The 25,893-nt window shown below is 39.5% G+C and overlaps 1 protein-coding gene across 1 annotated transcript in view; it reads right to left on the bottom strand.

Annotated features, from left to right (window-relative positions):
• The window catches only part of IL1RAPL2 (interleukin 1 receptor accessory protein like 2), a 569,253-nt gene that overhangs the window by 481,137 nt on the left and 62,223 nt on the right, over window positions 1-25,893 (bottom strand). The window contains exon 3 of the mRNA XM_001139071.5: window positions 15,990-16,143. Coding sequence (XP_001139071.4) covers window positions 15,990-16,143 — 154 coding nt within the window. The remainder of the gene's footprint in view (window positions 1-15,989; window positions 16,144-25,893) is intronic.

Genomic DNA, 25,893 nt, shown 5'->3' with positions numbered 1-25,893 from the left:
CTATCTCTATAATATCTCTTAAATCTGTCTACTTTTTACTACCTCTATTACTACCCTTCTGACCCAAGCCACCATCATCTTTCTTTTATAGCTGACACATGCTGTTCCCTCTAAAATATTTTTCACCCGCTCTTCATCTAGATGCCTTTTTCTTAACCATCAGGGTCCAGCCTCAATTTTATTTTGTTCAAGTAGGCCATCCCCAATCTCAATTAGTCTTTGTTATTTTCCTTATAATGATATATTACAATATATAATTATACATGTATCCATATGTTTATTCACTTAATCTCTGTCTATTCTCCCCCCTCTCATTATACTTCAAGCTCACTCAGGACAGACATCATACCTTTTTTAGTTTATCTATTTACCCAGAACAATGAGTATTTGATGAATGTTAAAAGAATATCAAATGTATTACATGTGGAGTGAGGGTGAATAACGGTTTCCACTTCATTAGATATTTTTTCACTTGTCCCAAAATGTCCTTTTTACCTTTCACCTCATATGCTCGCCAGGAGGTAAATTAAATAGCATCATGAAGATAATTTTACTAGCACAAAATGTAAGGATAACAATATCAAAAAATGTTGATTTTAAGAGCAAGGGGGATTGGGTAATTAAACTATGATTTAAAATGCCTTTTATCATAAAAAATTACAGCACAATTATTTTTCATTCAACTATTATGCTACAGTTTATGGTGAGACTATGATGTCTTGACCATCAACATTAAGCAAATAACTAGGGTACTGACCCAGTAGCTTCAAATATCATTATTACTGCCCTTCTATCTCATTTTCCCAGAATATAGCTAGAGAGAGTTATCAGACACTGTAAGATGAGCTCCAATGCAAAGGACTCAAAACACACAAAATATGTAAATTCATTCATTCAACAAACATACTAAGTGACTACTATATGACAGACACAGAAGTGGTTATTCCTCCAGGCCAGTCAGAGAGGATCAAGGCAATGTACCCCAGAAAGGAACCAATCTTCTTTCCCTGCAGACCCATGCCCATGAGACTCATCACGTAGGCCTCTGCATCTGGTGGTTGCCAGTTGCTCTTCAGGATCCCCACTGGAGCCCAGTGACAAATCACGGAGACATTTCTAACTATATAAAGTACTTCCAGTACCAAGAAATGATTTACGGACTTGAACTGATTAATTATTTTCCTATTTGATGCCAAAGGAGGCCATTTAACTGCCTTTATAAACCACCAGGGATTAATCATAATGACATAAGGAAATGCTAGACAGGAAAAGTCCAGTTTCCTCAACATGCTTGTCCTCTGGACTCATTTCCACCTCAGCTTTGTCTTAGCAGCTTTTGCTCTTGGCTCATACATCCCTTAAAATTCTTGCTGGCTGCAAAAACTCATTTATACAGACAACAATACTTTCCCTGACCACCTTAATTGACAAATTATTCCACATGATTGCATCTCCTTGAATAAAATATTTCTGCCTGAAATATTAATACCTATTTATATGACTCTTTGCTTTTTAATAGCCCCCTAGTTAACTTTCTATTTTTTTTCCATTCAAGCTCTGTAAATGAAGCACCCTATTAACAAGAGCAATTTGTCTTAGACCATTTGTCAGACTGCTTTCTTGTCATGAAATGGCCATGAACTCACCTTTGAAAGCTTTCCTGTAATAATAATGATGATGATAATAATACTAATTATAATATAGTCATGAATTGCTTAACAATGGGAATACATTTTGAGAAATGTGTCATTAGGTGATTTCATCATGGTATAAATATCATAGATTGTCCTTACCAAACCTAGATGGTATAGCCTCCTACACACTTAGGCTATACGATATAGCCTATTGCTCCTAGGCTACAAACCTGTACAGCATGTTAGTGTACTGAATACTACAGACAATTGTAACACAATGGTAAGGATTTGTGTATCTAAATATAACTAAACATAGAAAAAGTACACTAAAAATACAGTATTATAATTTTATGGGACCACCGTTTTATATACAGTCCATCATTGACAAAAATATCATTATGCATGCATGACTGCAATTAATATGATGTATTAAGTACCTACTATTTCTCAATCATCATACTAAGTATTTTTTTATGATTATACTTTAAGTTCTGGGGTACATGTGCAGAACGTGCAGTTTTGTTACATAGGTATACACCTGGCATGGTGGTTTGCCACACCCATCAACCCGTTACCTACATTAGGTATTTCTCCTAATGCTATCCCTTCCCTAGCCCCCTACTCCCCAAAAGGCCCCGGTGTGTGATGTTCCCCTCCCTGTGTCCATGTGTTCTCATTGTTCAACTCCCACTTATGAGTGAGAACATGCGGTGTTTGGTTTTCTATTCTTGTGATAATTTGCTGAGAATGATGGTTTCCAGCTTCATCCATGTCCCTGCAAAGGACATGAACTCATCCTTTTTTATGGCTGCATAGTATTCCATGGTGTACATGTGCCACATTTTCTTTATCCAGTCTATCATTGCTGGACATTTGGGTTAGTTCCAAGTATTTGCTATTGTGAAGAGTGCTGCAATAAACATGGGTGCATGTGCCTTTATAGTAGAATGATTTATAATCCTTTGGGTATATACCCAGTAATGGGATGGCTGGGTCAAATGGTATTTCTAGTTCTAGATCCTTGCAGAATCACCACACTGTCTTCCACAATGGTTGAACTAATTTACACTCCCACCAAGAGTGTAAAAGCATTCCTATTTCTCTGCATCCTCTCCAGCATCTGTTGTTTCCAGACTTTTTAATGATCACCATTCTAACTGGTGTGAGATGGTATCTCATTGTGGTTTTGATTTGCATTTCTCTAATGACCAGTGACGATGAACATTTCTTCATATGTCTGTTGGCTGCATAAGTGTCTTCTTTTGAGAAGTGTCTGTTCATATCCTTTGCCAACTTTTTGATGCGTTTTTTTTTTCTTGTAAATTTGTTTAAGTTATTTGTAGATTCTGGATATTAGCCCTTTGTCAGATGGATAGATTGCAAAAATTTTCTCCCATTCCGTAGGTTGCCTGTTCACTCTGATGATATCTTCTTTTGCTGTGCAGAAGCTCTTTAGTTTAATTAGATTCCATTTGTCTATTTTGGCTTTTGTTGCAATTGCTTTTGGTGTTTTAGACATGAAGTCTTTGCCCATGTCTATGTCCTGAATGGTATTGCCCATGTTTGCTTCTAGGACTTTTATGGTCCTAGGTCTTACATTTAAGTCTTTGATCCATCTTGAGTTGATTTTTGTATAAGGTGTAAGGAAGGAGTCCAGTTTCAGTTTTCTGCATGTGGCTAGGCAGTTTTCCCAACACCATTTATTAAATAGGGAATCTTTTCCCCATTGCTTGTTTGCATCAGGTTTGTCAATGATCAGATGATTGTAGATGTGTGGTGTTATTTCTGAGGCCACCGTTCTGTTCCATTGGTCTATATATCTGTTTTGGCACCAGTACCATGCTGTTTTTGTTACTGTAGCCTTGTAGTAGAGTTTGAAGTCAGGTAGCATGATGCCTCCAGCTTTGTTCTTCTCGCCCAGGATTGTCTTGGCTATGCAGGCTCTTTTTTGGTTCCATATGAAGTTTAAATTAGTTTTTTTCCAATTCCTTGAAGAAAGTCAGTGGTAGCTTGATGGGAATAGCCTTGAATCTATAAATTACTTCGGGCAGTATGGCCGTTTTCATGATATTGATTCTTCCTATCCATGAACATGGCAAAAGACAAGAAATAACTAAGATGGGTCAGGCGTGGTGGCTCACGCCTGTAATCCCAGTACTTTGGGAGGCCAAGGCGGGAGGATCAGGAGGTCAAGAGATCGAGACCATCCTGGTCAACATGGTGAAACCCCGTCTTTACTAAAAATACAAAAATTAGCTGGGCATGGTGGTGCACGCCTGTAGTCCCAGCTACTCGGGAGGCTGAGGCAGGAGAGTTTTTTGAACCCAGGAGGCGGAGGTTGCAGTGAGCCGAGATCGCACCACTGCACTCCAGCCTGGTGACAGAGTGACACTCCATCTCAAACAAAACAAAACAAACAAACAAAAAATAATAAAAAAATTGTTCCAGTCAAACCATATCATAGTAATGTGTGCAGCAGATAATTTTATAAGCATTTACTAGTGGGAGGGGCTCAGGCTTTGGAAAAACAACCACCTGAGGCTTTATTCCACCATTATCATTTAGTTGCTGTAGAACATTGAGAAAAAAATTAAATTCCCCAAATTTCAATTTCCACATCTATAAAGCAGGGCTAAAATGACAAACCTTACAGGATTCTGAGCTGATCAAATGAGATGATATTTATGAAACACAGAGCCTAGCTCCTAGTTCCATAATTTTATGTTGTATCTAAATAGTAAGGCAAAGCTTTGCATAGGGAGCAGCAGATCTTGAAGAGCCCTAATGTAATTGGTGCTACAAGATCTACACAAAGAAGATCTCTCATAAATTATTACTATAAATTAGTATCAGGCAATGTGGTGAAAACTTTTGCAAAATTATTGAGGGAATTCAGGAGAAAAAATAGGCGATTATAAGATGAGGTTAGTCTGTGATGGCTTCACGAGGAAATTACGGAAATGTAAAACATGTAGTAGCAAAGAGGAGTGGAAAAAGCATGAAGCAGGCAGGCAAGCAGGAAGGAATAGAACTAGCGACATGTATTGAGCAGGACCCATTCAGGTAATTTGTAACAGGGTGCTTTAAGAGTAATGTTTTGAAATAAACGTGGATTCAAATCCTAGCTCCATCACTTACTATGGTGTGTGATCATAACAAGTAACTTAGCTTCTCTGACTGTTCATTTCTTCCCTTATAAAATATAGGAAATAATCACCAGCCTTTTGAGGTTGTTAGAAGCTTTGACTGATTATAAAGTATAATCCTTGACCTAATAAATGATAGTTCTCTGAGCATCTGCTCTACTCTATTGGATCTAGTTCATGGCTGGTCTCCCTCTGTACCAAGCTCCTAGTTTTCATTCCTATGGAAGGGTGCCTTGATAGAATATTCTCAGCTTGCTCAAACCACTGCTTTCAGGCTGGGAGAGAACAAGGTAACTGAGAGTCCCAAGAATATACATAATGGACCTAGGAAAATCTGCTCCCATGGATCTCAGGAAACTACATAGCTAGGAGTCACAGTGTAACCCCTTCCTAAGAATCCCTTCCCCCAGCACTAACTTGGTGTCAGAGAAGGCAGCCAAGGAGTCAATGGTCACCTTAGGTGATGGACGAGAGCCATTGGAGTAGAACTGGCCTGGATTGCACACGTTTGCCATATACTGCTGTCATGTGCTCTAACTTGTTCAACCCCAGCTATCCAAACTGGTCTCCTGCACAGTTGCTTGCAAAATAAGCCCACAGGAATGAATGCTCTCACAGCCCCTGACTCTACAGAAAAATAAGACTGTCTTTCTTCTTATGGGAAAGTTAATAGTATTTGTTCATCTCCCTGTAGGGCATAGAAACATGATACAAAAACTTTCCTGGGACAAAGACTGGCAATCTCTCCATGGCTGTCATCAATAGGGTTAATAGATAGTCCTGTGTCATAGGTTGGGGCAGAATGAAGGAAATAAGGGAAAGAAAGGAGAGACAAAATAAAAATGCAGAAGAAGGAAAAAAGTCACTCTATGGACTGACATCCAAGGCCCTTTTTTTCAGTGATCCTCAGTAGGATTTTTTTTCTTCTAGTTCCCCAAGGTCATGAATATTGTTGACCTTGTTTCTAGAAGGAACAAGCAGCCACCTGCAGGGTAGATTGTGACACTCTGGGAAATGCCCCCCACAGGCCCTGCAAAGTCCCCAGAAATTCCCACCATTAGTTATGCCTATGAGTTACAGAATTGAAATATCTATTAAATTGCAAATATGTTAGCTGAGAAGAGAAGCACTTTTGGTCTTCATCAGTCATGAATTTTTTAGCTCATTGAGACATTAGATTAACCCCAGGAGAAAGCAAGGATCTAAGGAGATGAGCTGCAGAGAAAACAGGTCATTGAAACATTTAAAAGAGGCAGATAAGAGACAAAGATGTCATCCAGGGTGGGCTGGGTAGGCTAGGAAAGGCCAGGGTCGTCCAGAAAAGGAGAATAAAGCCTAGGAGGAAAGACAAAGAAACTGCTGCAAGCTGGTTTTGGTCATGAGATTTCTGCACTGTGCAAAAGAACAGTCAATTATGAAATGCACAGTCAGTCATGTGAATGTTCCCTTAATGCATCCAAGAACTATTGACTGCTGTGGTTGTTCCTTATTAGGTCACACAAAAGGTACAAATGAGGTACATGTTCATGTGATAATCAGGACACGTACATTCAGATCATGTTAACTGCCTGCTCATAGTGAACATGGAGGAGAGAGAACATATGCCAATGATTTGTTCCCTTCAGTGCTTCACATCACACCGCTTCAGGGCAGCTTTAAGGCGGGTGCTTCATCCCCAGGGCTCTTCCTTTATCTGTAATACTGGACACCAACTTGCTTCATCATCTAAATCACTCACTTTTCTAAGGTGATCCATTTGTCAATACCCGTCCCATAGTATTACATCCATAAATTGTGCCCCTTTCACTCTTGTTGGATCGACTAGTCTACTGGATGGTGTGATTAGGATGGCTTCTGAATGCTGTTCCCAGTTTGTCTTTTAACTGCTCTCCAGGCCACTTCAGGTTTTCTTTCTTTAAATTTTTTTCCACTCACTGCTAGAGATGGAAATAGTGGAACAGAGTCTGAGTCAGTCACACAGTCGGTCGCTTGTTTAATAAAAATCCTACTGAACCAAATCTTCAAAGGCAAAAGCCACAAACATGCAGTCCCCATGTTGAATTTAGCATACAGGCTGTTTTATTTGGTCTACAGAGTGCTTTACAATTTACGGATTTCCACACAAAAATCCAGACTTCAGGTGTCTCTTATAAATCAGAGGGCCTAGTAATATTGGATTCTCGATCTCACATGGCAGCAATCAGCTAGGGTTGAGTCAGTACAGCTAGTACTCTCCAATTTTTCCTTCAGTTGTTGCTTCACACACCTGGTCCACCTCACACTGTGGACATGACCTGCCTGGCTGCTGGAGGCATTTGAATATTATTTTTGTTTTGTTTTGTTTGAGTTGGAGTTACTCTCTTGTTGCCCAGGCTGGAGTGCAATGGCACAATCTCGGCTCACCACAACCTCCAACTCCCAGGTTCAAGCAATTCTCCTGCCTCAGCCTCCCAAGTAGCTGGGACTACAGGCATTCGCCACCACGTCTGGCTAATTTTATATTTTTCTTAGTAGAGATGGGGTTTCTCCATGTTGGTCAGGCTGGTCTCAAACTCCCAACCTCAGGTGATCCGCCCATCCCGGTCTCCCAAAGTGGTGGGATTACAGGCGTGAGCCACCGTGCCTGGCCGCATTTGAGTATTGTTAGCAGCTACCTCTGCTGATTTGGTTTCAGACATCAGTAGTAAATCGTTTTCCTTTTAGAATCAGAAATAGTTATTCCAAAAGACAAAACAATGGATTGGTATACCAACATTTTAAATAAAAGGTTATTTCAGAGATTCTTAGGCCTGAGCTCTGGAGTCACCAACTTTGGAATCCTCCTTGAGTTGCATCTCTTCTTCTGGCCTAGTACCCAGGATTAAGGGACAGCAAACAGAGTAACAGTGGGGCAGAGTAGGAAAAGTGTAACTAGGACTTATAAGATGGGGATTCTAGTCCTAGCTGTGCAATTCACCAGCTTATATCCTAGGGTCATTGTTTTAAACTCTCTCAGCCAAGATTAATAATAATGATACTACATTTGCTGAGAATTCCATAAAGTTCTTGTAACAGAATGAGATCCCAGAAGTGAAAGTGCTTTGAAATTATAAGGTGCTCTACAAACACAAAGTTGTCTTATTTGTACCCAATCAAAACACTTACCAATCAAATAAGCACTCAGCCAAAGCAAGCTACAAATAATTTTTGAATACCTATCATATACTCAGCACTTATAGATGTAGATATTAATTAGTCAACAAATCCATTCCCTTAAGGAGCTTACAGGATGGTTGAAAAAATAAACAATGGAAAAAATAAGTGATAATAATCATAACCTAAATGCCAAATAAGTATTTTATTTCAACTGTTGATGTCATAGGCATTAGCAGGAGGCCAATAGAGCCAGATACTCACTCAATTATTCACTTAGCTTTCCTAAAGTTTGTTCTGTGGAAACTTAACATCCTCAGATGCTTTGGGGGCTGGGAATATTATGTGTTCATACAAGTTTAGGAAATGTCCTAAAAATATATCCCATTCCCCCACCGCTTTTTTTTTTGAGATGGAGTCTCACTCTGTAACCAAGGCTAGAGTGCAATGGCCTGATCTCAGTTCACTGTAACCTCCACCTCCCGAGTTCAAGTTTTTCTCCTGCCTCTGCCTCCCAAGTAGCTGGGACTACAGGTGCACACCACCACAGCCAGCTAATTTTTGTATTTTTAGTAGAGATGGGGTTTCATCATGTTGGTCAGGCTAGTCTTGAACTCCTGACCTCAAGCAATCCACCCACCTCAGCCTCTCAAAGTTCTAGGATTACTGGCATGAGCCACCACACCTGGGCTCCAACCCCCTTTTAGAAAATGAGAGTACACATTAGATATTATGGGCACTAAGGTGCCCTGAGATACCCTGCAAAAAAGATGACTGTTTAACTTTGACCTGGCAGATACACAAATAACTACAGAACCTCTCTTCTCCCTTCCCCACTCTTCTCTCTTCCTCTCCTTTCTTCCTCTCCTCTCCTTTCCTCTTCTTTCTCTCTTGGAAATCTCTCTCTTAACATTTCTTAGAATCAGGGTTCCACAAAATACAATTTGAGAAGCACTATTCTAGTGAATAACTCTCTTTTCACAGGTTCCAAAGGAGAACACACTTCTGTCCCTACCTGTCTGCTTTCAGAACAACATTACAAACTTGGATCCTGAACTTCTTACCGTACACAGTAGGCACTGATTTATGTGTTGATTGATCTTTACCAACTGAGCCAACATTGTTAACTAGACATTCATCCATTGCTTCACTTCCACTAGCTTGAAATCATAGTCATAACTGCAATGAACATCATTGGAATATTCTCAATATAAATTATCATACTAGTAGGGCCATATGGCATCAAAACACAAAATTCAGTAACAATTTACCATGTTTCATGCATTCTTAATTTTTCTGGAGCCTCACTTTTCCTTGCTTTCTTCCTGGCACCATACCACATGCAGATTCAATTATTGGCCCTACTCCTAATGATCTTAACTAAAGTGCTAAGACTAAGGACTAAGTTCAAAATGCCAAGTGTGCTTTTTTTATGGATATCTAAATTCTAATAGGGAATTATTGAAGACCAAATTGTGAATGTCCAAAAAGGATATTATAGTGGAATGATAGACATCGTGTCCAATATTTTGGTTTATGTTCTCTAGGTATGCAATACACATTTGGTGAGTGAAATCATGCAGTTTTTTGCCTGGTGGTGATTAAAAAGCTACATCTGAGAATTGGAAAGACCTAGGTTTATATCTGTGTTCTGCCATTTCCTGAGTATGTGACTTTGGGTACATCATTTCACCTAAGTTTTAGTTTATTTCTCTATAAATTGGGACAATAATAGTAACCACCATAGAGGCCCAGGCAGAAAATTCCCCTTGGCCCTCTGAAGATTTGCTGAAAAATCAACTCACAAAAGGCAGAATAATTGGAGAAAAGCATATACATTTATCTAACATGTATACACTGTATACACAGGAGCCTTCAGAATGAAGACCCAAAGATACAGGGAAAATTGCCCATTTTTATGCTTAGGTTCAGCAAAGAATGGACAGCCATGTAGGCATATGATTTGATAAAAAGACTATGATCTAATGCTAATGAGCTGAGTGGGGAAAACCAGCAAGGCCTGTCTGTCTAGATTCTTCTGGGCTTCTCTGAGCACACATTCCTTCCAGGACCCTCTCTGGAATGGGGACCTTATGACCTATAGTTAAACAAGGTAGGTCAAATAATTTCTTTGTGGCCAGTTTTCACACAGAGAAGTGGAGAGAAAGTTAGAGTAATATTTTTAGGTTTTATGGCTGGCTTTGCAGGAAAGGGGTTCTGGTTTCTATGACCTGCTTTGGGGAAGAGGGATTCCAGTTTCTATGGCTAGCCTCCAGGGAGGGTGGGGAGAATGGGACTGAGAGACAGGAGGGCAGGAAAAGGTCAAAGACAAACTTGCTTATGAGTCCTTCATTTTGAAGTATTGTTTTCTGAGCCCCAACACCACCCTCATATGTTGGTTGTGAGGACTAAATGAGAAAATGAATGAAAATCTCTAAACGCAATGTATGTTGCACAGTGAGCTCTCAATAGATAAAAGCTCTCTGGGAGCCCTTTTTATGATTATTATGGAGTTGCTGGCTTAGAGATTACTTCTGTTATATTATCTTTATTCAGTCAAAATCCCCGCTACTATTTATTTCACCAAATCTCCACCATATTGCCATGTTCCACTGTTTTTTTCTAAACTCACCCTCCCCTGCAAAATCTCAGCATTAACAGTAGAAGGATAAATAAACTAAGAGCCAGGACCACAAAAAGTGTGTTTTCCAGCCTGAATGTGAAATTGCTTCCTCTATGTGTAAATAGCTGCCATTTTCCACACCAGAGGAAAGTTTTTCTAACAAGCTATGTAATCTAAATGACACCTGCAACAAGGCACTACAATTAAACTTTGCAAAGTGGAATTAAAAGCATTTGCTAAAGCCATGCTTTTGAACATATTCACCAAAGACTGATCCCAAATCCTACTTGGTAGTTTTACCCCAAGCTTTATATCCAGATTGCTTTGCTACTATTGCTGAATAGTAATCTAGCAGCAAATCTTTGAAGTATTTTCAAGGAATAAATCCTTCTTGCTATCATATTCAAATGCCAATGGGTTAAGAGATTACCCCTAATGTGTGAAAAGTCTCCAACTAGGGACTCTAGAGCTGTCTACAATAATCAGGAGGAGAGGTGTTGTTTGCATATTCACCAGGAAACAGGTTAGTGGTTTCTTCTAAGTAGCTAATGCTCATGTCTAAAAAGCTGCATAAAAGCATGTATTTCTGAATGATTTGCCAGGTGAATGGTGAACTGCCTTCCAAATAAAGATAATTAGTTCTGGCTTCCTTCTTGTGTCCATTTTGAAGAATCCCTATAAGTAATGTCTGCCTTTGACCTTCTTTTTTTTTATTATACTTTAAGTTTTAGGGTACATGTGCACATTGTGGAGGTTAGTTACATATGTATACATGTGCCATGTTGGTGTGCTGCACCCACTAACTCGTCATCTAGCATTAGGTATATCTCCCAATGCTATCCCTCCCCCCTCCCCTCACCCCACAACAGTCCCCAGAGTGTGATGTTCCCCTTCCTGTGTCCATGTGATCTCACTGTTCAATTCCCACCTATGAGTGAGAATATGCGGTGTTTGGTTTTTTGTTCTTGCGATAGTTTACTGAGAATGATGATTTCCAATTTCATCCCTGTTTGCAGGCGACATGATTGTATATCTAGAAAACCCCATTGTCTCAGCCCAAAATCTCCTTAAGCTGATAAGCAACTTCAGCAAAGTCTCAGGATACAAAATCAATGTACAAAAATCACAAGCATTCTTATACACCAACAACAGACAAACAGAGCGCCAAATTATGTGTGAACTCCCATTCACAATTGCTTCAAAGAGAATAAAATACCTAGGAATTCAACTTACAAGGGACGTGAAGGACCTCTTCAAGGAGAAGTACAAACCACTGCTCGAGGAAATAAAAGAGGATACAAACAAATGGAAGAACATTCCATGCTCATGGGTAGGAAGAATCAATATCGTGAAAATGGCCATACTGCCTTTGACCTTCTTAAGGCAGACTTTCTCTTCTTATCCCTAGAGACTCTATCCCATTATGTTGCTCACTCTCTCCTACTCCTCTTCTCCTTTTTCCATTATCACCTGTACTACAATTCTCACCTTCTTATAACCAACTCTCCTGTCTTACTTTTTCACTTCAATTAGCCCTCCGCACAAATTCAACATGAGAATAAAGAAAAAAACTTTAAAATAGCATATAGTCACCTAAAATATGCTGTGGGAAATAAAACTGTCGCTGTAGGCATCATTAGCAAATGACCTAAACATGCTACTGTGCACGTCTATTTGTTGTTAAACCCTTCCCTATGCATCTGCAGCCTTTGAAGGAATAAAAAGAAATTTCCACAATAATATAACAAAAGTCTGCTACGATTTATATAATAAAAGTGTTCCAGAAAAGTTGCATTTAAATCAAATCCTGTTTTAATGCAGAAAGAAAGCTAACTATTTAAAGAAATACTATGGCATATATGGAGAAATAATTTCATTAAAGCAAATGATAACCTTCTAGTTTATCAGTTTTGAATATCTGGATCTTTTTATATTTGACCTTCTTAAAGCAAATAGCACCTATGTACCTTTAAGAAACACTTGTTTTACTGAAGTTATATTTCTCAGAATCATAAATTTAAAAAGAATAGTCAGAAAATAAGCTTTAGAAATTTGACAATCTTTCAAAATTTGCATAAGGGAAATACACCATTTAAAGAACCTCTATTTACATAATTTTGTAATTAACCACCTCTATTCATGTCATATTGAAATTCTTATCCCATGCTAAACCCAAAACAAGTATGAGTGGTTACTCTTTAAATAATCCTAGCCTTATATTTTGAATTATGAGAAGACAATCTGCTTGTTAATTGTTTTCATATTATTGAGCATACAAAGCATGGTATAAGTTATATAATGTTCCAAAAAAGAATAAACCTTCACAGAGCAAACTCTTGAACTTCCATACCAAGTAGCCATTTTGTTTCTACATCAAGCATAACATTTGAACTGTGTGAATAAATACACAAATATGATACTTTCTTATATGAATGACGACCACTGACCCAAGGATAATCATAAACAAATTTTGAATTATCTTTTCCAGCTCCTAGCTTGTTGCCTGGCATGTAACATGTACTCAGTAAATATTTATTTAAGTGGTAAGTGAATAAATGATTGCTTTCCCTAGTTGAAGTCGCTTTTACCCACACACTACCTTGACACATTTTCCTTGGTTACCATGATCTCTATTTTCATGGCAGTTCCTAGAAATTTAAAGGAAACAAATTGGGGCCTATAAAAATCAGTGTGTGTGTGTGCATGTGTGAACTAACATACTCACAAAATAATCAAACCTATGACTTTGACTTGTTAGCACCATTCTCTTCTCTAGTGTCTCTCAAAAACATGATCCTTGGAAAGCATAAAACAGAATCACCTGGACAAAAAGGTAAATTCCTAGTCTTACTGATATACTAAATTAGAATCTAAGGGAGAAATCTGAGGATCTGTATTTAGAGATCTTCATCTTCATCCTATCTGGGTCCCTTTACATGATTCTGATGCACATTAAATTTTGAGATCCTCTGCGAGGTATTCAAATGAAATTTTAGATCTGTAGTTAAAAGAAGTAAACTAACATCTTATAAAATATACAAAATAAGTAGCTCTAGCTCTCTTTTCCAGAACCTAAAATGAAATGAAAGAAGCAAATGCGTTGTCAACAGAACCCATTTGATGTGAGTGAAAAGGAGGTTTGGTATTTACTTTATTCTGGTTCAACTTGAAACTCAAGCCAAATACTATAATGTTACAAGATTCAGCAAATGATCCAAAATGGAAGTGCTCTGCAAGCCTCTCATAAGGATTAGTGACTGTGGCCAAAGTGATGATGCTGCGACGCTTTGTGCATGGTCAGGTCACTTATTAATAATGTACAACTGCCCATGATTGAATTTTCTGCCATAAATGAGGCAGGGAAGTCTAGTTCATGTTGAAGAAATCAGAAACTAATCAAAAGCAGATCTTTGCTATTTGGAATTGGCCCAATATGGTAGTTATTTTGAAAGCTCATGGGGAAAAGAACATGCAATTCTAATCAAAAGAATTTTTAAACTTTCATAGAAGGCACTCTATAAAATCAAACTAAGAAGTAAAACTATCATTTATTAGTACAGAGAGTGAAGTAATATATATGTATATTATATATTGGTTTATTAAAAATATATATTTTGTGTTCCCTGTGCTAACATTTAGAATTTTGAAAAAGACAAAAACAATGAATCTCAAGGATCAAAAACCCAATTAAATATATGGGTTGTAGCAATGAACTTAACTCAGCAAGTATTAATTAGTTGACTGATTTTAACACTATCTCAAAAAGGTCATCCAGACCTTTTTGAACCTTTTTAAACAAAAATAAAATAGAAGAAAAAATGTATTGCTAACATTAGAAAGAGTATGTTATAAATTAACCAACTGGCTGATGTTGGCATTAGATGGTTAAACAAGTAGTGCCCAAGTACATTAATCATAAGTCAATTAATGCAATCAATATTGCAATTGTCTAGGTAATTTCGAAGTTTATCATGGCTTGGATATTATCCACAATAGAAATATGTATGTGTATACATACAAACACACACACACATACTTTTTAAATTGTTTATATTTAAGGTATACAACAAGATGTTTTTGTTATACATATACATAGCAAACTGATTACTACAGTCAAACAAATTAGCATATCAATCTCCTCATATGTTTATTTTTGTGGTAAGAGCACCTAAAATCTACTCTCTTAGCAAATTTTCAACATGCAATATTATATTTATTTTTCATTTTTGAGACAGAGTCTTGCTCTGTTGCCTAGGCTGGAGTGAAGTGGCGTGATTTCAGCTCACTGCAAACTCTGCCTCCTGTGTCAAGCAACTCTCCTGTCTCAGCCTCCCTAGTAGCTGGGATTACCGGCACATGCCACCACGCCTGACTAATTTTTTTTTTTTTTTTAGTAGAGACAGGGTTTCCCCATGTTGGTCAGGCTGGTCTCAAACTCCTGACCTCAAGTGATCCACCTGCCTTGGCCTCCCAAAGTGCTGGGATTGATTACAGGCATGAACCACTGTGCTGGCCTCAGCATACAATATTATTAACTACATGCTGTACATTAAATCACTAGACTTATTCATCCTATATAACTGCAACTTTGTATGCACCTTTTGACCTACACTCCTTATTCCCCATTCTCTGTCCCGTATCCATTTTTCTACTCTCTTTTGCAACACATTCAACTTTTTTTTAGGTTCCATATATGAGATTATAATACACATGACAGATATAATAATAGGAAAATTAGTCAAGATTTGTTTGTGAGCAATAGTAAGTAGATTTTTTTGTCATACAGTTTCTCAGGTTCCATCACATTCATTGTAAGGGATATCTTTTTGGTATTAGATTCTGTCTTATGTCTCTGAAAATTACTTCCTAAAATTCTCTAACAAGTAAGAATATTCTGAGTTTATCCTTCCACTAGTTTACATTTTGTTTGTACTTCAGATTTAAAACACACATGCATGTTCTTCATTTGGAGTTGCTCTAAGAATCACTAGAAGCTCACAATAACATCACTCACTTATGGAGAATTTTGTATAAATGATATTTTGGATGCAGTCTAAGAAGATTTCATTCCAAAAATCTAACAGACTCTCATTCTAAAATCAGCCTTCACCTACAAGGAGATTCCACAAATGGGTTAAGTCAACATTCTAGAGTGGCTCCACTATATATTTTCTGAGATGTTTAGTAATAATGATACCTTGAAGAGTTCAGAACCTTTCATAAAGACAGAGAACAGACACACAGCAACTAGGCCCTTGTTCTCTAAACTCTTTTTTCATATTCCATATATTGCTTTTACTCAGTACAACTTATTAATAGCAAGTTTCTCAACTATTTGATTTGCAGGCAATTCTAAATTCACAGAAAGTTGACTCTTTGAACAAAACTCTTGCTTCCCAAACCAAATTATACTTAAAATCTCATTTGCTGTAATTTTGTAGAACTGATTCCTACCTGTAACTTTCAATTCAGTTGTTCGTCTTACAAGTTTTCCTTCATATTTAAGTTCACATGTGTAATTTCCTCCATCTTCTTCTTGAACTTCTTGGATCAGAAGAGCATTTCCTTTCTGTATTATTATGCTTCTCCACATTTTTGGCTTGCATTCCTGCAGATAAAATATTTGCAAGTAAGCAAAAAATAGAATTTCACAGACTACATCTCAGTACCAGCAAGTTAGTACTTTTACTTTTTTGTATTATTCTCTTTCGTTTTCAAAATATGTAACTAAGGAGTTAAGTCAATGACCAAGAAAAATCACGAATGTGTCCTATTGTATCCAATTCTAAGATCACAACTATTGCACTACAAATCACTTTAAAGGCCTGACCCCAAGAGCAAGAAGTCTTTAGAGGCATTCTGAAAAAAATAAATAGAATAGCATAGAGGCTCCCCAATTACAAGAGAGGTATAGCAGAACCTTAACAGTCACTAAATATTATTATAATGTCCTGGTTCCTTCTATTTGACAAGGATATTTCCTAAGAGTCCTAAGAGGACATGGTTCATTTAGCCACTTAGTATACTCCAGGGGAGTCTTAGGCATTATTAATCTTTCATAATAGGATTTTATATTGGCAATGAAGTTTACAATTGTTTCATTAATTACTCCTTATTATAAAAACTAATACTAGTACTCCAGAATCTCCCTTCTTGTAATCAAGAAATCCATGTGGGGGTAGAGAGGGAAGGAATATAAAAAATTAAGGACTTCTCTAGAAACATAGCTAGGTAAAATGAGGACACGCTTTGTTATAGTAACAGCCTGGAGAAATCATCCACTTACTTTCTGAGTTCAGTGATATATAACCACAGAACAAGTTTTGGGTTTTGAAGCCAATATCTTACTCTCCTGATAGGAATGTGAGGGAATCTTGCTACCAAGATTGGACTTCTCTAGAAAGGAATGTTTAATACTTTTCCAGAAAGTGACAAGGATATAACAATATCCAAGTATGTAAGAATATTCAGGCAATTATCTTTGTCTTTTAGGAATTTTTTTTCAGACTACTTATTAGATATTGCCCCATTCTGGCTATCATTCGCCTCAAATGTTCTACCAAAGTGGTAGCCGAATGCTGTACAAACATCAGTCAAGGTGTAGGGGATAGCTGTTAGGGAGTGCTGAATATTCAAGGCAAAAAATATTTTATTGCCAGGCACGGTGGCTCACGCCTGTAATCCCAGCACTTTGGGAGGCTGAGGCAGGCGGATCACTTGAGGTCAGGAGTTTGAGACCAGCCTGGCCAACATGGTAAAACCCTGTCTCTACTAAAAATACAAAAATTAGCTGGGCGTGGTGTCACGTGCCTGTAATCCCAGCTACTTGAGAGGCTGAGGCAGAAGAATCTCTTGAATCCAGGAGGCAGAGTTTGCAGTGAGCCGAGATCACGCCACTGCACTCTATTCTGGGTGACAAGAATGAGACTCTGTCTCAAAAAAAAAAAAAAAAAAGTATTTTATCATGTAAATTCTGTCAGTTAAGGCAATAAATAAATTGATTTTGAGGTAGATGATGTGAACAATAGTTGAGAGCACTTTTTACTTTCCCCACTATGGTGTATACAACATCTGCATCTACCACTCCTCACCCCTGCCTCCATACGCATATCTTAAACATTCATGTAAAGTTAGAATCTGTGCTGACTCTCAATCCCCAGCTGTGAGTGCTTGTGTGTTTGTGTTCATGTGTATGTGTGTGTACGTGTGTGTGTGTGTAAGTGATCTGAGACAGCGAGTACCCTTTTCATAACATTTTTTTTCTTTCATGTTAGCAGGAATTTTGACAACAAAACACACAAACTGGTGCTTTAATTCACAAGTATAATATTTAAGAGATATGCTTGCTTTATGTTCAATACAACTACCCACACACATTGTCAGAGAGTAAATAAAAGTAATACTATTGAGGGCATGTAGATATAAGGCTGCTTCACTCCCTAGGGTCTTCCTGAAGAACAGTTAAGGGCCTGTCTGAAATTATATTACATACCATGTCTGGCAAGGTTTATCACCTATCTGAGATTTGCTTCTGAGTTAAACCTTGGGATATAAAGTTTCTGGGAAAATGAAGAAGAAAGTCTGAACACAGAGAAAAAGAAACAGCCCAGCTGCCACTGCCGTCATACAATAATAATCCACAATTATTTTCGCATTGTTTCCAACTCTGATAGCCTCAGATTTCTAAAGAATCATTCTGAAGGTCATTAAACAAAAATATGGTCCCTCTGGGCATTTTGAGAGGAAAGGAAAATGAAAACTGAGCTGCTGCGCTTTCACACAACAGTGGTGGGGGTGGGCAAATAAGCCCACACACTCATTCAAAGACAAATGGTGTCATTTTCTAATGTCATTTTAGGGAAAGTCCATATGCAATTAATTCTAACAATTTTCATTTTCTCTGCTCACTGTTTTGCTTTTTTTCCCCAGGAAGTAAAAACTAAAGAGTGTATAGGAATTAGAAAATAACTCCTGATGAAGAACAGCTTGGAATCTTTATATGTTCTTTGGGAATGATCGAGATAGCCCTATGTGTTTTCCAAGCTGCCATCTAGCCTTATAAAAGGTTCTTTGTATCCAATAGAGGATCTTTATGTTTTTTTAACTGTGGCATAAGAAAATGTTGTCTTCAGGTCACCAACATCCCTCTAGAGACAATGTAGTGTAGATGAAAAGGCAAACTGGCTTTAGGGTAAGACATCTCTAGGTTAAAATGTGGGGCTCCCCCAAGTTCTGTCATCTTCAGCAAATTTGCTTATGGGAATAATATTCACTACCATGTGAGCAGCCAGAATCCAGAGGCTTGCAGGTTTATTCATTACATTCTTGTTGGGCAGCACCATAAGGAGTGGTCATACAACACAGACAATTTCTAAAGGTTCCCATCCTGCCTCCACTAATACGCCTTTTGCAAAGTTACTTTGTTGGCTATTCTACCTCAGTCTGGATGCCTATATAGACTCTCAGAAGTCTTCCAGGCTCTTGGTTCCATTATTGGCACTCTTTCTCCCAGTAAGCTGCTGGCTGCTAGGCTTACTGCTGTCATTACTTCTCTCCTGCTCACTAACTTCCTAATGAACAGACAGTATTGCCATATGTATTAGTCTGTTCTCATGCTGCTATGAAGAAATACCCAAGACTGGGTAATTAATAAAGAAAAGAGGCTTAATTGACTCACAGTTCTGCATGGCTGGGGATGCTTCAGGAAACTTACAATCATGGAGGAAGGCACCTCTTCACAGGGTGGCAGGAGAGAGAATGAGTGCCCAGCAAAAGGAGAAGCCCCTTATAAAACCATCAGATCTCCTGAGAACTCACTCACTATCATGAGAACAGGATGGGGGAAACCACCCCCATGATTCAATTATCTCCACCTGGTCCCTCCCATGACACATGGGGATTATGGGAACTACAATTCAAGATGAGATCTGAGTACAGACACAGCCAAAGAATATCACCATACCCCACTGCTCCAGCTGTGTTTAATTCTAGCAACATACTAGGCAAAGAATTTGAAGTGCATAGGTCAAGTCTCAAGATGGTTGTCTGAGGCCACGACAAACCACCAAAGGCTCAAATTTGAGCAGTTCCCTAATACTGAACTCACTGTGTAATCCCCCTACTATTTATTGTCCCTGGGACTATTAAACCTCATCAACTTGAAAATTTTGCTGAGAGCCCGTCTTGCTAGAGTTGCTTAAGTTCAACAATCAGATCCGTTTTGTGGCCTTGCTATCCCCTCATAGAGTAGTTTGTTGCAGGACATCCTTACCCAGTCAACATAATGTCAACACTTAAAGCCCAGCTTTTTTCCCCTCCCTCCCCACCTTCCTAGGTGGCAAATGTCCCATGCCAGTAGTTGCTGGGTTGAAAGCCCAGAATGCACAACTGAGATATCTGTTTACTAAGAACCCTAAAGTAACCTGTTGCCAGCTACATTTGGATCTTGGAGTTTCCAACCTGAAATATTTACCACTGTACTCATAGTCTACTTCTGAGATATCATCATCATACCTACAGGTGTTTTTTAAATCCATTTGATTTGGTGGTTGTGGTTACTTTAGTGCCATTCAGAGCACATGATTCATTCTTCATGGCAAGAACATCAGGAAGATTGATTTCAATATTTCTTCTGATTCTGAGGTTTAAGCACAAAGCAGCTATGCGACCATAAACTAACCATGTAACCTCTAGTCCTCAAACACCTTTGTTTGAATACCCAACATCCACCCCTTAGGGCAACTTTTCTCCTTTCCCCTGGAGACTGTATTCTCCCACAGGGCATCTAAACATCTGTTTAAAAATCTTTAGGGGGCCAGGCACAGTGGCTCATGCCTGTAATCCTAGCACTTTGGGAGGCCGAGGCGGGTGGATCACATGAGGTCAGGAGTTCGAGACCAGCCTGATCAACATGGAGAAACTCCGTCTCTACTAAAAATACAAAATTACCTGGGTGTGGTGGTGCATGCCTGTAAACCCAGCTACTCGGGAGGCTGAGGCAGGAGAATCGCTTGAACCCAGGAGGCAGAGGTTGCGATGAGCCAAGATTGCACCATTGCACTCCAGCCTGGGCAACAAGAGTGAAACTCCATCTCAAAAGAAAAAAAAAAATCTTTAGGGAAACTGAACTGTCTGCAGTTTAAAGATGGAAGAGACAATTAGGAGTACGATTGCAAATTAGGTATGAACCTTGTCCTTTTCAGCCTATCTCTACTCCAAAGGCCTAGGATAACAAACTACAAGGAGCCCTTCCCTTCCAAGCTCTGTTTCTCCAACTTTCTATCTTCACAGTATTAATGTTGATATTGGTAGCCCACAGTGGTTAAGAATATAAGTTCTAGACTAAACACTTGGATTAGAATTCCAAGTAGTATGTTTTTGAGCATGCTACTAAATCAATCTAAGCTTCAGTTGCTTCACCTATTTAAAAAAAACAGGTGGTGATAATATTTACCAATTGGGGTGATTATAAAGATTAACTGAGGTGATATATGTAAATGCCCTGTAATATAGGGCATCACATGCTAAAACTACTCAATAAATATTAACTATTAGTCTATTATTTTTATTACTTTTAGTACTTTGCTTTCAGGTTATACATGTGTTATGATATATTAATAATCATCAGGAGTTAATGTGACTCAATTTTCTATAGCAGTCTAGAGAAAACACTTTAACCTAAAGTTATCATTCTAAGGCTGAGATTAACTTCTGGTTTCTAGTCTGACATGTAAAGGGCTTAGAAGTCATCACTACTATCCTCACAACAAGAAAAAAGCCAAACAAACTGAACATCAATAACCATTTTCAGATCCATCAGATAACTGAGGTCACAAAGAAAACTACTACCCCAAAAACTGGAGAGACAGGAGAATATAGAGAATCACAGCTCACTGGGAGCAGAAGCAGCTGCACGAGCCAGCAACTGGTATGAACTCTTTACCCTTTTCTAGCTTTTGACATGGAGAAGGAAACTATCCAACTCTAGCTCCTTTTAGCCTTTGAAGTGGAGGAAGAAAAAAAGCCAGCTCTAGCCCTTCTAGCCTTCCTGTCTGAAGTAGTGGGTGGAAGAGAAGCTGAGAAGCACTTGTGGTCACAGTTCAGAGACAAGGTTCACTAAAACACTGAGACCTAGTCATAATATTATATAGCACTTACTCTCACCCTGTATCTTACCAACACATCAATTAGGACTCCTGTCTAATAATAGGGCGTCACAGTTTAAAGAACTGCACAACTCACATCTTATTTAAGAAGTCTCTAGGGAAACCCAAATACAATAGAAGAGTGAAAAACAAGGACACCAGAAAGAACTGTAGCCTCTAACACCAACAGTTATAGAAAACAGTAAAAACAGCCTTACTCTTAGCCAGAAAAATTTAAAAACCTCACACTAAAGGCCTATTTATCTCAGTTCCTTTTTACCCAGTCAGTACATCATGTCTGGGTTTCAACGAAAAATTACAAGGTATACCAAGTCAAAAAACAAAACAAACAAACAAAAAAACAGCCTGAAGAGAGAGCAAGCATCAGAAATAGACTAAGATATGAAGTGGCCAGGATGGCTGACTAGAAGCAGCTAGCATGTGTGGCCCATAGAGGAAAAGAAGGGGCGAGTAAATACAATACCTTCAACTGAAACATCCAGGTACTCACATTGGGACTAATCAAGAAAACAACTTGACCTGTGGAGAATGAAGAAAAGCAAGACAGGATGACGGCCCACCTGGAAGCAACATGGAGCCAGGAGAACCTTCCCTGTGCAGAGAAGTGGTGAGTGAATGTGTGACCACAGGAAACCACGCTTCTCCCACGGATCTTTGCAACCCTCAGATCAGCAGATCTCCATATGAACCCACTCCACCAGGGCCTTCAGTCTAACAGACAGAGCTATGTGGAGCCTTGGCAGAGCAGCCACTCAAGCATGTGAGGAGACCCTGGAGTCTTATATACTTGGGCTTTCCAGAAAGGGTAGCTGCAGCTCTGGCAAAGTGGAAGGTTAGACCTCCAAACATACCCCTAGGAAAGAGGCTGAACCCAGGGGGCTGAGCAGCAATAGCCTTCGGGCCCCATGTCCACAGCACCTAACAGAACAAGACTTGGAATTCCAGCTAGCCACCGGTAGGGGCATTGCACCTCCCTAAAAAGGAGCTCCCAGGGCCGGGGGCAGGGGGAATCTTTGCTGTTTGGGTGACTTAGCCATTCCAGCCTTCAGGCTTTGGAGAGTCTAAGCTGACCAGTGGTGGAAGGGATCTCCCAGCACAGCACAGCTGCTCTACCAAAACGTGGCTAGACTGCTTCTTTAAGTGGATCCCCGATCCTACTCCTCCTCACTGGACGGGACCTCCCAGACTGGGCCTGCAGCCACCCCTGCTGGTATTTTCCAACCAACAGAGATTTGTAACTTTCCCAGGATGGAGATCCAAGAGGGAGGGGTGGGCCACCATCATTGCTGTTTGGGTGACCTAGCCATTTCAACCTTCAGGCTTTGGAGAGTCTGAGCTGACCAGGGGCAGAAGGGATTCCCCAGCAAAAAACAGCTGCTCTACTAAAATGTGGCGAGACTGCTTCTTTCAGTGAGTCCCCAATCCCTTTCCTACTCACTGGGCGGGACCTCCCGAACTGGGCCTCCAGCCACCCCTGTTGGTGTTCTCTGGCTAACAGAGATTTTTAACCTCCCTGGGATGAAGCTCTCAGAAGGAGGGCTGGGCCGTCATCCTTGCTGTTTGGGAAACTTAGCTGTTCCAACTTTGGGGCTTTGGAGTGCACGAGGCAACCAGGGGCTAGAACAGACCCCCAGCACAGCAGAGATGCTCTACCAAAATGTAGCCAGGCCTCTTTTTTAAGCAGGTCCCCAATCCCATTCCTCCTCACTGAGTGGGACCTTCCAACCAGGGTCTCCACCCACCTCCTTCAGGTGACTTTGGGCTAGCAACAGGTCCATACCTCCCTGGGATGAAGCTCCCAGAGGGAGAGGCAGGCTGCCATTTTTGCTGTTTTGTAGCCTCCACTAGTGATACCTCCAGGTACTAGAAAATTCAAGGTGACTACTGACTAAAGCAGGCCTCCAGCATACTACAGCAGCCCTAAGAAAAATTGACCAGACTGTTATGTGGGTGCCTATTCCCATATCTCCTTACCGGGCAGGTCCTCCAGGCAACTTGGCAACTTCCTGGACAGAGTCTCCAAGGACAACTGAAAACCTCTGTGCCACTACCTCTGTAGTGCAACGGCCCTTGCTACCCTCAGACTACGGAGGAAATATCCTAAGTACCTTAACCACACCACCAGCAAGCTGCAGTTGACCCAAGGAGAGGAGGCCAGTCCATCTCCCACAGGTCCCACACATCCCCTACAACTTGTCACCAGACATGGAAGTCCTGGCTTGGACCCACAGCACAGGCCCTTCATCCTGGGCTGATTGCACTAAGCCATTGCTGACCTGCACCTCTCTCGAGTGGAGCTCCCAGGAGACAAGCAAATGATCCTTGGCCACAACCACTACTAAGGTCCCTTCCTCTGCTGCTTCCAAGTTGGGGAAAAAACATAAAACACTGAGATCACCCCAGAGCTACTATGAGAAGCCCAGTAGTGCCAAGTTGCAATCTACAGCCAGCACTCAAAGGAGAGAGGAAGCCACACTTTCAGAGCATTGAGAGGGAACAGGGCTCCAAATGTGAGGAAACATAGGAAAGCCACACAACTGAGCAAGAGTGTACCAACTGACCAATAAGCCTATGTGCCACCTGCTGGATCACACCCTAAATCTTCAACATTAAAAATGCTTCATTAACATATCCGCCCTCTGAAACCAGAGACAGGAAGTAAGCTTCAAATAAAGACCATGCACAAAGCCTCAGCCCAGTGAAAACATCCAGAAACACCTATTGACTGTACTCAATCTACACTGCAGTTAAAGGAACATCCACAGGCAGAGATGAGAAAGAACCAACGCAAGAACTCCAGTAACTCAAATGGCCAGAGTGTTGTATGTCCTACAAACAAATGCATGAGTTCTCCCATAAGAGTTCTTAACCAGGCTGAACTGGCAGGAATGACAGAAATAGAATTCAGAATATGGATAGGAACAAAGATCATTGAGATTGAGGAGGATGAAAAAACCCAATCCAAGGGAAAAAATCACAATAAAACGATACAGGAGCTGAAGGACAAAATAGTTGGTATAAGAATGAACCTAACAGGTATGAGAGAGCTAAATAACACAATACAAGAATTTCATAATGTAATCACAAGTATTAATAGCAGAATAAAGCAAGCTGAGGAAAGAATCTCAGAACTTGAAGACTGATTCTCTGAATTAAGACAGTCAGACAAAAATAAAGAGAATAAAAAGGAATGAACAAAACATGCAAGAAATATGGGATTATGTAAAGAGGCCAAATCTATGAATCACTGGCATCCCTGAAAGAAGAGAGGAGAAAGCAAACAACTTGGAAAACATATTTCAGGATATCCTTCATGAAAACTTCCCCAACTTTGCTAAAGAGGCCAAGAATCAAATTCAGGAAATACAGAAAACTCTTGCAAGATTCTACACAAGAAGATCATCCCCAAGATACATAATTGTCAGATTTTCCAAGGTCAAAGTGAAAGAAAGAATGTTAAAGGCAGCTAGAGAGAAAGGGCAGGTCACCTACAAAGGGAACCCCATCAGCTAACAGCAGACCTCCCAGCTGAAACTCTACAAGCCAGAAGAGATTGGGGGCCTATATTCAACATTCTTAAAGAAAAAAAATCTTCAACCAAGAATTTCATACCCTACCAAATGAAGCTTCCTAAGTGAAGGAGAAATAAGATCCTTTTCAGATAAGCAAATGTTTAGGGAATTCATTACCACCAGAACTGCCTTATAGGAGATCTTGAAAATAACAATAAATATAGAAAGAAAAGACCACTGCCAGCTAATACAAAAACACACTTAAACACACAGACCAGTGTCACTGTAAAGCAACCAGATAAACAAGCCAACATAATAACCAGCCAACAGCACAATGACGGGATCAAATCCACACGTATTAATACTAATCTTGAATGTAGAAGAGCTAAATGCCTTACTTAAAAGGCACAGAGTGGCAAGCTGGATAAAAACGCAAGACCCAATTGTATGCTGTCTTCAAAAGACCCATCTCACATGTAATGATATTCATAGGCTCAAAATAAAGGTGAAGGAAAATCTACCAAGCAAATGGAAAACAGAAAAAAAGCAGGGGTTGCAATTCTAATTTCAGACAAAGCAGATTTCAAACCAACAAAGATTAAAATATAGAAAAGGGTATTACATAACGATGATGGGTTTAATTTAACAAGAAGACCTAACTATCCTAAATATATATGCGCC

Source organism: Pan troglodytes, chromosome X, assembly GCF_028858775.2.
Source record: "Pan troglodytes isolate AG18354 chromosome X, NHGRI_mPanTro3-v2.0_pri, whole genome shotgun sequence".
NCBI classification, from domain to species: Eukaryota; Metazoa; Chordata; class Mammalia; order Primates; family Hominidae; genus Pan; species Pan troglodytes.
This window is presented reverse-complemented; position numbering and strand designations above follow the sequence as displayed.